General features: G+C 41.3%; 1 protein-coding gene across 1 annotated transcript in view; it reads right to left on the reverse strand.

Moving 5' to 3' along the window:
- Positions 1 to 298: 298 nt before the first annotated feature.
- npm1b (nucleophosmin 1b) overlaps positions 299 to 16419 on the reverse strand; it is a 27231-nt gene continuing 11110 nt past the window's right edge. Inside the window, exons 8-11 of the mRNA XM_072434931.1 lie at positions 11963 to 12034; positions 7811 to 7903; positions 7657 to 7731; positions 299 to 1557 (exon numbers count right to left, since the gene is read on the reverse strand). Coding sequence (XP_072291032.1) covers positions 1504 to 1557; positions 7657 to 7731; positions 7811 to 7903; positions 11963 to 12034 — 294 coding nt within the window. The 3' untranslated portion in view covers positions 299 to 1503. The remainder of the gene's footprint in view (positions 1558 to 7656; positions 7732 to 7810; positions 7904 to 11962; positions 12035 to 16419) is intronic.

The raw sequence follows: 16419 nt of genomic DNA on the forward strand, positions 1-16419 counted from the left end.
CTCCATGGAAACAAGGACAAAGGCAGAACGTTGTGTGCAAAAAAATTTACTTCAAGGACTAATGTCTTCAATTAAAGTCCTTTTCAACGTTTTTACCATTGATTTAGCCTCTTTTGTAAAGTTACATTCACTCATTTGCTGTTATATGAGGTCTTCTGGAATCTTCTGGATCTACACTTATCATATGTCTGTGATGAACACTTCAACAAAGGGACTAAACCTTTTAAGTTTTGAACAGTACTTTAATAAGAAAAAAACATTGAAGCAACAGGATGCAAACTGTAATTAAACATGTTTAAACAAGTAGATGCTGAAAGAAAATGGACCATGAGCAGAATTAGCATAAAAAGGGACAGCTGCCAACATGTAAAAATCATATTATTTATTCCTTATTTTAACTTTATAACCGTTTTCAAACAATTAATAATACACATTATTATTGACTCTTAATCTATATTTTAACCTGCCAAAGAGGAAATAGATTTAAGCCACGTGATTGGTTCAAAAAATCCATTCATAGGCTCATAACTGGATCATAAAATACATTATATAGAATCATAAACACATGAACATGGGACATTATTGCTATGAGCAGCTTCATTTTGAGCACTTTATTAAATGACCTCATCAGACAGGCTTTTTCTGCATTAATAATAAACAGTGTAAATACAGTTTACTTTATAGAGCGTGCTGACTTCCCACATCTTTACTTATTTCATGGTTATATTATGGAACATTAATAGATTTCTACATTGAGTTTTGCTGTTAAAACTGATATTATAACAGACATTTTATGAGACTTAAAAACAATTGGTTTGGATATGCAGTTGAGGCGACAAATAAAACGTCTTGATAAAAAGGTAGGTATAAAAAAACGACTACAACGACTTCTATTACTACATTAAATCTTCACATATCAACTCGCTGTAATTAACCATGACACTAGCAACTTTCACACTGCGAGGGCCAACATCAGCTTCGAGGCGCATTCGAGGGAACGAGAAAAGAACGGGAAAGTCAATGATGCGACAAACAAACGCTGGCCTGGATTCGATGGATGCGGTTAATAACGGTTTTGATATTTAAAGGCACATTCTGCAACAGCGTTTCTGACACGGCTGGAGAGTTCACCCAAAAGAGAATCTACAGACAAAATGTCACTGGGACGGAAAAGGTGCAGAATGAGTATAATCTGGATGGAGAGTTGAAACATGCTCCTTCAGCGCATTTTCAATACTGGACCACATGTGTATTTAGTGCAAGCAAATCATCAAAAGTTATGAATTTGGTTCAAACAAATGCATTTCAAGAATATTACGACGAGCAAAGGAAGTGATTTGACCCTTTGACCCCTTTTCCTCGGCCGCACAAACATCGGTTCATGAAGCATCTACTGAACGCTCATGAGAAGCTGCGTTTTATGGATATGGATGATAAATCTGTGTCAGAGTGTGCCTTTAAAACCCATGAGAATACAAAACTGAACTGTAGTTTGAACTGTAGTTATTTGCTGGCCGTCTTCAGCGTCTGTACGTGATTCCAGAGCTCCTTGACCACCTGAGGATGAAAGTGACAACATCAGGTTAGTTCATAGTTTTATTTAAGTTCTAAACCGACACGTGGCCAGTTTAAGAGTCTTTATTTAGCTAAATTACAGTATCTTTTTAATAGAGCTGGGTTTCGATTCAAATTTCAAGAATCGATTCGATTCCGATTTTTACGTTTCAAAATCGTTTTTACGCGATTTCTCCGATTCGCTCCGATTTCGATCTGATTTCCGATTCGATCCGATTTTGATTTGATCCGGGGGTTAATGTTATTAAAAATGAAAAATGTATTTGCACCGTTTCCTTCACTTCATGACTGTGTAGAGAAGCAACATATTAAAACTAGTATTATATCAATGTTAAACAGTAAATCTTACAAGTATTGGTAGTTACTGATGGAAGACTGATGAAAAGGTTAAGGGTCAATCTACCTTCAAGAAAGATAAGCCAGGAGTCCTGAATTATCTTTCTTGAAGGTAGATTGAAGTTCACTGAGGGAAATGTAGAAAATAATTTTAATTAAAAAAAAAACTAAAAAAAACGATCTTTGGACTTACGAATCGATAATCGGTCATTAATATGTGAATCGATTAAAAATCGGAAAATCGATTATTTCAACCCAGCTCTAGTTTTTAATGTTCTTCCCTTAAGAGAATAAGTGGCGTTGTGCCTTTTTTTAATATTGAAGTAATAATTCATATTCAGTCTCAAGCTCATAACGCTCTGATGCACCGGCTGATGTCTCCTCCATGTTTTTAAAGCCCATACTTCTTATTGCCCACAAAGCATGTTCTGCCAAGAGCTAGCAGTGGTCGTTTTTCACCTCATTTAAGCCGCTTCACTCTGGTCTAGGCATTGGACTAGACAGATTGGTTCCAACAGAATGATGACGACCAATATCGCGTTGGACCACCCGCGATGAAGTCGGGTTTTCTTTTTGCTCCAATCCAAATGTAAACACGAGGGGGAAAACCTCACGAGATAATCTTCCACATGTGTGCACAATCTTTTTCACAATCAATTGTATCTCCTGAGATCTTGTTGCTGTTCTTTATTCAAACTCTACTGGCAACAGCATTATTATATGTGCACAAACATGAGATACAGACGCTAAGGTGTTCTCAACCTCACAAATGCGTCCTATCGGTCCTTTAAAGGGGACACATTATATAATACACCTTTAACCATGTTTCTTCATTCACAGTTGTATTGTACAGATGTGTGAGTAATCCTGTATTTGCCTGAAACACGAGGCTCGAGTGCTTAGAACATGTCCGGTGGTTGAGTGGATTAAGCGGCAGCACATATGCAGCGTCGTGAGTTTGAATCCCAGCTTCGACAATGTGCTGCATGTCCTCCCTTCTTTCATCCTCATTACACGCCAAAACTGTCAAATATCCTTAAAAAATAGAATCCGTTTTCACCTACCACCTATCCCCGCCCTCATCCCTGTACTTGGTTGTGTGATACATTGGCTCTAAGTTGTCATGTAGCCACTTTTCAAAGATAAAAACGTGTTACTAACTTTGCCACGGTGAAACGTCACTATGAAGAGGCGGGGCTTATCACCTCTGCACTTTTGAACAGGAAGTCAATGGACCTGTTTCTACAAAGTCGTTTTGTATCAATATTGCAGTTTATAAAGAACAAAACGTGAAATGTGGCTCTATAGCTCAATACTAAGTGCATGAGAAAAGCATGATACGTCTCCTTTAACCCGGTGCTGCTGCTGTGGACTGGTGCGGGGCTGGGTGGGTCAGAGGGTGGGTCAGAGGGTGGGTCGGTGGGTGGGTCGGCGGGTGGGTGGGTCAGAGGGTGGGTCAGAGGGTGGGTCGGAGGGTGGGTCGGAGGGTGGGTCGGCGGGTGGGTCGGCGGGTGGGTCGGCGGGTGGGTCAGAGGGTGGGTGGAGGGTGGGTGGGTCAGAGGGTGGGTCGGCAGTTGGGTGGGTGGGTCGGCGGGTGGGTGGAGGGTGGGTCGGAGGGTGGGTGGGTGGGTGGGTCGGCGGGTGGGTGGGTGCAGGCAGCGCTACATACCAGAGTATATGACTAGGTGCTCCAGGTCTGACAGATCTCGGCCTTGGCTGATGAAACTAAAGCGTTCGCACAGATGTTTTCTACACACTGGGATCAACAAGGCCCCTGGCTCCGCCCCCGGCTGCCTCCGCTCCTTCTGGGGCCGCGGCGCTTTCACCAGCCCCGCACTTCACACTCGGCCCCTGCTGCACAGTCAAGCGTCCGTATAGTACACCTCGGGTCAGAGTCTGGGGCTGTTTGCAATGGCAGCCGTCTGATATTGAAGGAGGGTGTGGAGGGTGCAGAGGGTGGAGGGTGTGGAGGGTGGAGGGTGCAGAGGGTGGAGGGTGTGGAGAGTGCAGAGGGTGGAGGGTGCAGAGGGTGGAGGGTGTGGAGGGTGCAGAGGGTGGAGGGTGCAGAGGGTGGAGGGTGTGGAGGGTGTGGAGGGTGGAGAGGGTGGTGGGCGTGGAGTGTGGAGAGGGAGGGTGGAGGGCGAAGCATGGACATCCTCTCACGCCATGGCAACGTGCTGTGTTCTGGATTGATGTGATGCATTTTAGAAGGAGAGTGCAGTTGGTGAGATAAAAGTGTTGAACAGTTTTGGCTGAGAGTAAAAAAGGGTGGTTTGTATTTTAATAAAATGGACAATACAATGGTTGAAATTAAAATTTAAAGAGGGAATTCATGCTTTTTTTCAGGTACTTATTATTGAATTACTGTATTTTCTACCCTATAAGCGCACTTAATAGCCTCAATAACCTCAAAAAACGCCTTATATATGGATTAACTCTGGTCGTGCTCACTGACCTCGTAGCGATTTTGTGTGGTACACGTTTTGTTTCACTTAATGCGCCTTATAGTGCGGAAAATACGGTATATCATCATTTTACATTATGTTCATTGTAAACCAATTGATCTAAAATGGTTTAGTAATAGAAACTGGTCCATTGACTGCAAAACTGTAGAACTGATAAGCCCCGCCTCTTCATAGTGACGTTTCACCGCTGTAAACAGATTGTCATTTACACGTTTTACATTTTGAAAAAGAGCCTTTTTTCAACATTTTACATCCCTACATGTAGGTATGACCTACCTACATGTAGGTAGGTATGACCTACATCATACATGTAGGTAGGTATGACCTACCTACATGTAGGTATGACCTGCATACATGTAGGTATGACCTGCATACATGTATGTAGGTCCGTATGACCTTTTCAAATAGCAACTAGCAACAAGTTACAGGGATGTGGGCGGGGATAGGTGTAGGTGAAAACAGGACATGTCTGGGTTGCAGGACAATACAATATTACTCAAACATATAGAGATCAATGAAAATATCACTTTGAGGACACTAATGATGAGGAAACACTGTTGTAACAAGGTTAAAAGCTCATTAAAGTTGATTTTGCATATTACAAGCCCTTTAACATAAAGGACTTGTAATATGCAATATGTTGAATTGCTTTGTGGTTCAGTCCAACAAATACAAAAAGTGACATAAAGCACATTTAAAGGTTGTGTGTAACCACTGTCCATTTTGCATTTATTCAATAACACGTGCACTCAAAAACACATGGAAAACATTTAGTCGTACTAAAAGACTAAGGACTACTACTTTGTTTTGTCATGTTTCCCTCTGAGTCTTGTTTAGTTTTGACTGTTTTCTTCAATTCATCAATAATACAAAAATTCAGAAAAACATTCAGTCTTTATGTGCGCGGGGCTCGCCTCTCCACAGAAGTGGCCTGTAACTAAACCTAGTGGTTCTCGTATCCCTGTGAGACAGACAGGTTTAATGTAATACTGTGGAACATTCCAGGTAAAGCAGTAACGTCTCCATGGGGACAAGTATAAGCACGAAGCCTCCACCTGAAGCCTCCACCTGAAGCCTCCACCTGAAGCTTCCACCTGAAGCTTCCACTGCACATTTAAGTTATTTCCATCTGTTTTGTCAAATAAAGAGACAAAATATCACTTTTCTTCTGAATTAATTTGCTTCAGATGTAAAAGGTCAATGTATTCACCAGACACACAACACGCCCACTTTCCTGGCAAATGTAGAGCCAAGAACACTAGTCTTCCAAATAAAATGTGTTTCCTTCAGCCAGTGTTATTTTTAGTAGTTAAACATTATCTCGTACTATTTTTAATGCTTTATGTCAAAACTCCCTCATAACTTCTATAGTCCAGTCTCAGGACACGCCGAGCATCCAAACCATTTTAATTTTTCCTGTAGAAATGGGCAGTTAACACTATTATTAAGCCTTTTGTGCCGTACTTAGAAGAACAGGTGACGATTACAGCCTTTTATATCCGACAGAGAGTACGAGAAACACAGAATGTACGAGCGCAGAGCAGAATCATGACTCAGGACAGGAGTTGTTGTTTTTCTCCCTGGATATGACAAGCAGCATTGGGGAAGATTTAGATGTTCCATTTAGAATAAAGGCCTTGAATGTGTGCGAGGCTGGTACCATCACATACCACAGTCCCCTCATTAAGGATACACAAGACACACTCTGCCCTAAATCAGCCACAGACTTCTCCCTGGCAGGTGCACTCCCCCTCCATCTCCACCCTAACAGCGGCGGGAATATAAGTCATCCCAGTGTGGGAATCCTGGCTATTATTATGTTCAGATCTTGTAACGTTTGTACAATATTGGAAAAAAAATGTATGTGTGTTTTGTGATTTGATTTGTTTCCCACGGTGCAGATTGTAAATGCGTTAATATAAGATCTAAGATTGAAATACTGTATAAACTGCTAAACTAATACAAGAATCCTACACATTTGAAAGGTTTCACTGCCTGCAATTAATTATTCATTTAGTAGTTGATTGGTTTAAACAAACGAAAAGATTATTTCTCCATTTTTAACCAAATAAAGGTTACAATATGGTGACTGGAGGCTTCTAGATAGAGAATATTTAAGAACTGTGTGTATTATTGATTGATTTAACAGTTTATTCTATTTTGATTTAATAATGTCAGCATATTTGTGATAAAAACGTATTTGTGTGTGTTTTTAGAGCCCGTATAGTTCATATAAAGATTGTATTTATCAAAATATGCCTATGGCCCTATTTGGACAGGATTAGTTTGACCCTGGAACGTCTGTAGAATTTAAATGAATGAATGGTATAAGAAATATCAGTAATTCACTGTTTTTTACAGACTTTAATCCTGAATGCTGGACTGATAAACACACTGAAATATGACAAGAACCTTCTAATTCATTCATGCTGCTCATTTGTTTTAGTGTTTTGAACTGGAGCGTCAAACAATGCTACAATGCAACGTTCACGCAATCATAATTCTCATTCAATTAAATTAAGTCTCTCTGTTTGAATCCATTCATGACGATGCAACTCTCAATCCGAACTCTGAACCAGAAGCATCCAAACTATTTATTGAACTTTATTTAACCATTAAAGTCCCACTGAAATGCAGCGGAGGGGGAGGAGCCTATTGTACATGTTTTTAGTGGTCGTGGAAACCGGAGCACCCCAAGGAACCCAACACAGACACGGGCAGAACATGCAAACTCCACACAGACAGGGCCCCACTCCGCTCGGGAGTCGAAATCCAGGAGCTTCTTGCTGTGAGGCGAGAGTGCTAAACCGCTGTGCCACGTTTCACCCATGATGCTCTTTTCCACAGTTTCTTTTGTGTATGTTTTACTTTTTTATTATAGAAAGGCCATAATTGGACATGGGAAATGGTCCGTGGTGAAATACTATAATTCATTTAGTTCAAATCTTGACATAAAATAGACACAGAGACATTTTGAATCGATATAATGCAAATTCAGAAGTTTTCACAGACAAGTTTGCAACGATTGGCACAGGACCAGAAACACAGGCCACATTTGTAATTACTACAATTTACCAGCGATTCTAAGGTAAAAACTAATCCCGTCCAAACGTTGTTATAGTCGACAAGGCATGATTAGTAGATTGTCTCAGCACTATCGCAGAGGACACTGTACTAATTAAAACAAGTTCTGCCTACAGCGATTTAATAACCACAGTGATTCAACTCACTGTGACGAACTGTGGTGCCCGACTTTGAACCGTCACCAACGTATACTTACATTTTTGTCTGTTACTTTGTACGTATACTTGACGTAATTCTCCAGCTTCTGCTCCGTCTTGGGTAAGGGTTTGCCCTGATGGAAACACAGGGCTCAGCAGGAGGTGGCACAGTTGATTAAGAGTGGTCATTACCAAAGTGGATGACAGTCTTACCTCTTTGACAGCCGCAGACAACTTGCTCTTAATCTCAGCCACAGAAGGAGATTTGGACCCGGCCTGGGCTCGGTCTTTCCCCGAGGCAGGTGACTGGAAACACACGTCAGGCAGATAAGGAACACTGATGGAAATGTCAAATCAAAAAGAGATTTAGAACCTGGCGGATACAATGAAAACACTACTTTACATCATACAGTCCATCTGTGGCTGATGTATGTTAACAATATAGCGATTGAAATGTTGCAATGTCAATAAATCAAGCTAGTTCATGACATACAAAAGGCAGTGCAATACATAACACAGGAGAGAGCATATGCACTCTATACATTAGTGAGTCTTCCCCATGTTCTGTCATGAATCAGAAGAGTTGATTAACGTACAAGAGCCAATCATCAGCTGCAGTGCTCCTACTCAGATTTGCTAAAACCCAAACTAACTAAGCAGAAATGTGGTTTTATGTTCATCAATCAGACGTGAGGACAAAATATGATATTTTATTACATTTCATGGGCTTCAGGGGTGCACAGTGGCAAAGGCGGTTAGCGCTCTTGCCTCCCAAGAAGGAGATCATGGGTTCGATTCCCGGACCAGACCAACATCACATGATCTCTCTGGGTGGAGTCTGCATGTTCTCCGGGGTTCTTCGGCTCCTCCCACCGTCCAAAGACATGCATGTGTTAGGCAAAATTGGTGACTCTAAATTGGCCCTAGTGAATGAATGTGAGCGTGAACTGTCTGTTATGTCTCTGTGTTGGCCCTGCGACAAGTTGGCCACTGTCCAGGGTGTACCCCGCCTAAGGCCCGAAGTCACTGGGATAGGCTCCAGTCACCCGCGACCCAACCAAGCGGTAGAATATGGATCGATATTTAGATTTTTTCATGGTAGACTGCAGGACGTTGATTGATTTGTCCGTTTCATTTATTGATCTTTATCAGACAAACTGCTCCGTGTTAAACCATCAGTAAAACCCTGAGAAACAACTGTTGCTGTGGCCAATACCAAATAAAGAAAGCACTGGCCTCTCATAATCTCAGGACAAACCCTCTGGATGTGCATAAAAGCTCAGTGACTGATCCTTTTCCACGAGTCCAGCGACTTCAGCTCGGACACATGTTAAAAACCTGGCACAGGAGCAGCTGGAGGCGGATTAAAGCCGCCGCAAAGACAACAAATTATATACTAGTTACTGTATCATTTTACTAATACATCAGGTGCACGTTTGCTTTTATTGTTCTCCAAGTGAGAGAGGGCATGTGCCAGCGCTACATGTTTCTATTAATGACAAAGGTCTGAGTGCAGCAGTGAGAGGAGAGAGGTGTTAGTCAGAGCAGGTTTCACAGGCTCTGACGGTAACAACTGTAAGAACCTTCCTGAAGTTGTGACCGAGTGTTACACAAGCCACTGAGCCTGTCGCTACACGTAACACCAGGGAGGATTCCATCGAAATTGCAGGGTTTCATTGATAGTCACGGAGGTAGTTAGAAGAGAAGAATCTGGAAAAAATACTTTTGGAAAACATAAAAACTGGACAAACTTTGGTCTTAATACGATTATAAGACAAGAACACATGGAGAAATACCAAATATGCCAATTGTTTGTTCTATTCTAAAAATAAATATATGTTTATTTTGTCAACATTTGAATGTATTGACTGAATATTGTTTTTCGAAGTAAAAATACTCACTGGAACATAGCATCATTGTGAATAATGGTCAAAAAGAAGATCTTAACCCTATTTACCCAAACTCAAGTTAGAAGTGAAAACCAGATGCAATATATACAAGATAAAGAACCTTTTTACGTAAATACGTGGTTAGTTATGCTACAAGAACAAACGAGCAGTTAGTCTTGTTAAGTTTTAAACCTGGAGAAGTGGAGTCTGTAATGATAAAAAATAATCACTTGTCCCTGTCCCTAAGAAGCATGCATTTTATAGCAAAGATCAAAAGGTATTAAAAAGCTGCATAGCTCACTTTAAAAAGGGAACATATGCCACTGGCAGGCTGCCAGACAAATGCGCTACGTATTTATTATTTACTGGCAGCTCTGTACTTCCAAAGGACAGCTGTGGACTCCAAACAGCTGATAAACACAAAAGACAGCCAGCTTTTTCATCAGGCCCAGACGCTGATTACAGATGCCATGAGACGTGAACTTAATCACAAGCACACCATCATCTAATGCAGCCCTCGTCTTCAATCCACACAAACACATGGCTGTGACACCTTTTCTCATCGCTCTGTCCAGGGATGGCACGTGTTATTTAGCTGGAATGAAGGCTTTGAGGGGGTGAGACGGTTCACAGGGGACATTATTCTAATCCTACAAATCCTCAAGTGCAATTACAGGGACCTGGATTTTAGGCATTTGTTTTCCATTTACAACATTTATAGACTTAGTCAGGAGCAAGCATCATAGAATTCAAAAAGAAAATAATTATATATGCAAACATGAACCAGATCGACAGGCACCTGCTCGGACACATGTAAATCAGTCACTAACACAATGACTCACACCCTTTTGTGACAGGCCTGGATGGAGTGGTTAACACGTTTACGACCATGACGTGTGCCAGAAGGCATCGACATCTCCACACGGCCATCAATCAGGAGACACCAGCTGTGGATAAAGTCCAGTGATGGAGTTAGCTGCTCTGCGCGCTGAGCCTGTTATGCAAGAAGGTTCAGCTCCACGCTGGGCTCAGAGAGGTGAGAACGGCGGCGCTGGCAACACTTCTGACAAGCCAATGTAATGACCAGTCACCTGTGCTGAAAGAACGAATGGAAGAGGAAAAAACAGACATCCACGCCCGCTCTGCTCCTCAGGGGCATCTGGAAGCACAAGCTGCACCAGACATCAAACACGCTGTAATGGGAGCAATTGGGAGAAGGTGTGTCCAGGAAGTGAGGGGTGTGAAGAGGTTGTCAAGAGCGAACAGTTGTTGTGGAGAAGTTGAAGAAATGTAGGAGAGGGCGGTCAAAGTTCCACAAGAGAGGGGCCCTCTGCAGAAATGGAGTGAGAATAAACTCGCAGACTTCGAGCACATTAAAAAAGTAAAGAGCAAGTGCCAGTGCCATTCATGGTTTTAAAGCCACTCCAGACCAAACTTTACCAGAAGGTTAAGGACACAGTGACAATCTCCTTTTACCTGCATAAAAGTCCAAGCAAGTGTAAAGGGAGAAACCATGAAGAAACCTTCTTAAATAAAACTGAATTATTGATTTATAATTTTCTATTTAATATACAAGGTAGGTCATGTTTGTGATCCATGCATGTGATACATGTGAACACAAGGCCTGAGGGGGCCAGCAGAGAGTAAACTGGAGGTGTTCAGCCGCTGAGTTGCCGCTGGCCTAATCCCTGGAGCTTTTGGAGAAGCGCTGTGTTATGTCTGGACAACAGCCACACACATCTCCCACACAGGACGAGCTCTGGCCCAGAGGGATTCAATTTCTCCCCTCAGGGAAAAAAGCAATCCAGTGGCTTAGTGTTCGACAAGACAAAGAATCACAGAGCTTTCCATCAACATGTCAGCAACCGTGACTATTTGCTTTGCACACACGGACTTATCAAAACTGACTTTTTTATTTCCTCAGGGCGTGATGCATTGGGAAACAGCCTCAGTAAATATTCTCCACAGATTATATGTTTGCATTTACAAAATCGCGCCAAAAAGGTGTGAGAATGTGTCATAGAAGACAGCATCTTAAGAAAGTGGGATTAGGCCGCGGGGTCAGGGGTTTAAACCTTGCCCCGGGAAACTGTCGGGAGGTCAGGTGTGTTTGCTTAACCACACCAGCGCTTCACACTGTGGGTCAGAGGCGGCAGTTAATGACATTCCATTATAGCACTCAGGCATAAGACTGTTGGCTAAATGTAAGAGCAATATTCTTCTAGGTCAGTCACAATAGCAACAATATCGATTTATCGGTTAAAAGCGGAGTTATAGTCTAGGATCAATATTTAGAGTATTTCTTCTTTGCACAAGAGCAATTCCATTATTAACACTGAAAATAAACCCCCCAAAAAGTCATATTTTACATTAGTAATTACACTTTTGTATATCTTACCTCTTACAAAAGCATAAATAGCACTAGTCAATAAACTGTTGGACTGGAATGAGGTAAAGTCATGTGGTCTTGACCCACCTTTGGCTTAGATCCACTTTTCCCTGTCTTCTCTGGACTCTTGTTCAGCTTCTTTCCCGAGACCTGCTGCTCCTGAAGAAATAAAGGATTGTAATAAATCAGTAAAACGTTATTTCAAACTCGCCGTTAGACTGGCAGCATTTACATTTGATTAAATATTAGGGCCGCAACGATTAATCTGCAAATTGTGACTTATTTTGAACAAAAATAATCCTAATTGTATTTTGATTTATATTTGTTATCATTTTCAGGACTATACGGACTCTAAAACACATAAAAAGTGTGTTTTATAACAGACAGTGGCAAAATATAATGGTATTCAAATAGTAGTACCAGATCTAGTATATACTCCTGGAGGAAGTTGAAAATACACTGTGGAGAAAGAATTCAAATATTCTTATCTGAAGTGATAAGTGTCTTGGCGCTACATTGATCAGGGTTTGTAGAGTGCACGGGTTAGTGTTGCGTTTCCAGAGCCGGTCCTATGTAATTAGCCTGTAATAGCAGAGTGGAGTACTTGCGTTTCCTGCGCACAGGCCCTGTCCTCAAAATCACTACTATTCACCCTGCTACGGCACGCTGTGTAATTGCCTGTGTTGACATAACTGCTACAAGACAATTACACATACAATTTCCTCAAGCAGGGGCTGGTAATGGAGGATGATGGAGGGTTGTTCCAGAGAGGTGACAAAGCATTTCAGCTAATTATAACATCATGGAACTGATAGTGATCGGATACAGAGCTACTAGAAGCCATTCATTAATGTATATGAGCAATGTAATGTGGAGAAATAATGGTTATTGGAGGGCAGCAAAGTTCAGCAGAGATTCAGGAGAATAATGACTGTACTTTGCTGTATCAAAATACACATTTAGAACTGGGTCAGAAGGTCAGTAGTATCGAGAATTGAGGCGTGCAAGGTGGCAGTAGTTTAGTTCATTGAGATGTTCACTCATCCGGTGTGTCATGGGGCGAGGCATGTCAGCCATCTTGTATGTGTGATTGACAGTGGTCAAAGAGGCTGAAGGTGCAGTTGTGTAGGAAGGATAAAGAAACTATGAACTAAAAAGACAAGATGAATATTCTTACTCTATAGGAGTGTGTCATAAGAAGTGCTACATGGTCTTAAAGGCATTATTAAACATGTTCTTAAGTGCCTTTAGTTGGATCTCTGTTGTTTGCTACAGGACTAACAGAGTTTTGTCTCAGTAACTGGTGAGTGGCTGCAGAGGGAATTACAGTTTAACAAACACTTCTGGTTCTCCGCACACAGTTGTACTGACTGTGATAAGACAGGAGAAATTACTAGGACGAGTCTGCCGATTATTTATGGACTTTACAAACAGCAGAACAGAGTGTTTTTGATGCTCGGAGGGGAGAGGATTTTATTAACTAGGATTCCTCACACTAGAGTGAATGAAGCGAAGTGCTACTCCAGGTATGTTTTTAATGAGGGAACAATGTTAAAACACGGTTAAAAGCTCAAAAAGGTCAATTTTGCATGTGTCCTTTAACACATTGATGAAGTTTTGGAATGTTCCTTGTCCATCAGGAAGTAATAGTTAAAAAACATTTCTATTGTACATATTGAATACTTCTTTGATGGCAAACTCTTTGTGCAGTGGTGTGACAACCATCATTGGTCTTAAATGTCAATAAGACTAAATAAATGATCTTAGATCTCTGTCGGTGACCATAGCCCAGTGGTCATCCATGACACTGTGATCGAGCAGGTCTCTTCATACAGATGTTCATACAGTATGTTGAGACTGCTCCTTCACCTGGGGTGTTCAAGAGGACAGTCTTTGCTCTCGGCTCCAACAGCGGTTTAATTTTCTGCACCATCTGAGATGGTGTAGGGTCAGAGCAAAGCTGCTGTTTCAGTTTTACCAGGCAGTACAGGAGAGATCAGATACGGCCTGGAACCAGAACCTTTCTATGCAGCAGAAAACAAAACGCTTGCACCAGATAAACACTGCCATGAAGATTATGGGAATGAGAAGCCATTCTGTGAGCGCTCTGGATGAGGAGTCTGTGCTCAGACAGGCCCAGAGGACACTGTCTGACCCTTCCCATGCCCTCCACTAACAGTCTGACCTTCAGGGAGTTCCCTGGTGCAAACTCAACCTCTACAAAAACTCTTCATTGATAAGAATCTTTAACCAACCCAGGATCTGAAGCGTTGCCTTGTCTATTGTGTTTGGCTCTTTGTGATTGTATGGTTTGTATCGTGAGGTCTTTAACTGAAGGCAGTACAGCACGAGTACATGATAGATTTCCCCAAGGAGACAATAAAGTACATTGTATTGTACTGTACATTCTCAGGTAACATACAGCAATACATATTGTCCAGATTGTATTCTCAGCATATAATGCCAGAGATGGGAGAAAATGTATATCCCAATTAGTTTGGAGCCAGATCACAATTTCAATTCTCAAAGTTCATTGACTTGGGGCATTGCTGTGGCTGACCAGTAGGAGGCGTCGGTTTACATTTGTAAATCGTGGTATGACAATTCTACCAAAGTACTTTATTCTCCATTCTCAAGTACTACATGTAGTACTTTCACTTATGGTTTGAGGGGTTATTTCTAGCACTTTCATTGTGACATCCTGCAGAAAAGCATGAGCAAAATATAAAAACATACACGCATGCAAATACAGTAATACACACATAAGATGTACTAGAAAAAATAACTAATCAATTAGGTCAATTCACTTGACCAAAAATCTGCATAATCCTTTATCCAAATCACTACATTTGACTCTTTAATAGTGAAAGAGTAAAATATTAGGGATGCACAGATATATCGGCCTCGATTTATGTCATTGTGGAATATCAGTATCAGCCAAAAACACCGATACTAGATCCAGTAATGAAAGTAACTCAGTAACTGCCGTCAATTCAGACTGTGTTCTAACAGAACAGACTGTATTCTGACAGAACAGACTGTGTTCTAACAGAACAGACTGTGTTCTAACAGAACAGACTGTATTCTGACAGAACAGACTGTGTTCTAACAGAACAGACTGTGTTCTAACAGAACAGACTGTGTTCTACAGAACAGACTGTATTCTGACAGAACAGACTGTGTTCTGACAGAACAGACTGTGTTCTACAGAACAGACTGTGTTCTGACAGAACAGACTGTGTTCTACAGAACAGACTGTGTTCTGACAGAACAGACTGTGTTCTAAAAGAACAGACTGTGTTCTAACAGAACAGACTGTGTTCTACAGAACAGACTGTGTTCTAACAGAACAGAGAACAGACTGTGTTCTACAGAACAGACTGTGTTCTAACAGAACAGAGAACAGACTGTGTTCTAACAGAACAGACTGTATTGTAACAGAACAGACTGTGTTCTAACAGAACAGACTGTGTTCTACAGAACAGACTGTGTTCTACAGAACAGACTGTGTTCTAACAGAACAGAGAACAGACTGTGTTCTAACAGAACAGAGAACAGACTGTGTTCTAACAGAACAGACTGTGTTCTAACAGAACAGACTGTATTCTAACAGAACAGACTGTGTTCTAACAGAACAGACTGTATTCTGACAGAACAGACTGTGTTCTAACAGAACAGACTGTGTTCTAACAGAACAGACTGTGTTCTAACAGAACAGACTGTATTCTAACAGAACAGACTGTGTTCTAACAGAACTGACTGTATTCTAACAGAACAGACTGTGTTCTAACAGAACAGACTGTGTTCTACAGAACAGACTGTGTTCTAACAGAACAGACTGTATTCTGACAGAACAGACTGTGTTCTAACAGAACAGACTGTGTTCTACAGAACAGACTGTGTTCTGACAGAACAGACTGTTCTGAACAGACTGTGTTCTAACAGAACAGACTGTATTCTGACAGAACAGACTGTGTTCTACAGAACAGACTGTGTTCTGACAGAACAGACTGTGTTCTAACAGAACAGACTGTGTTCTACAGAACAGACTGTGTTCTAACAGAACAGACTGTGTTCTACAGAACAGACTGTATTGTAACAGAACAGACTGTGTTCTACAGAACAGACTTTAATCCAGTCTTTATTCTGAGACAAAAGACCTAGAAATGACAAAGTAACCTACATTTAAAAGCTCTAGAAACATATTTAAAATAACCCCAAAACATATTGAAAATATCTGCAGTATCAGTTATTGGCCCAATCTTTTCCCAAAATGTGCATATTGTTACAGCACTATGAAATATGAAATACGTTTACTTTCTTTTTTCCCCCGTTGGGGGTCGCAGGTGACTGGAGCCTATCCCAGTGACTTTGGGCCTTAGGCGGGGTACGCCCTGGACAGTTCATTTTTGACTCTGAGATGCTTTTTTTTCTTCTCAAGCAGAATTTTTAATGTAATACTTTTACTTTTTTCCCTCCTGCATCTGTTACTACAGAACCTTTTCCACCACTGGCTACATCACAGGAATGAGATCACAAATGTA

Source organism: Eucyclogobius newberryi, unplaced genomic scaffold, assembly GCF_026437365.1.
Source record: "Eucyclogobius newberryi isolate DKJ021-1_F unplaced genomic scaffold, fEucNew1.0.hap1 SCAF_11, whole genome shotgun sequence".
Classification (NCBI taxonomy): domain Eukaryota; kingdom Metazoa; phylum Chordata; class Actinopteri; order Gobiiformes; family Gobiidae; genus Eucyclogobius; species Eucyclogobius newberryi.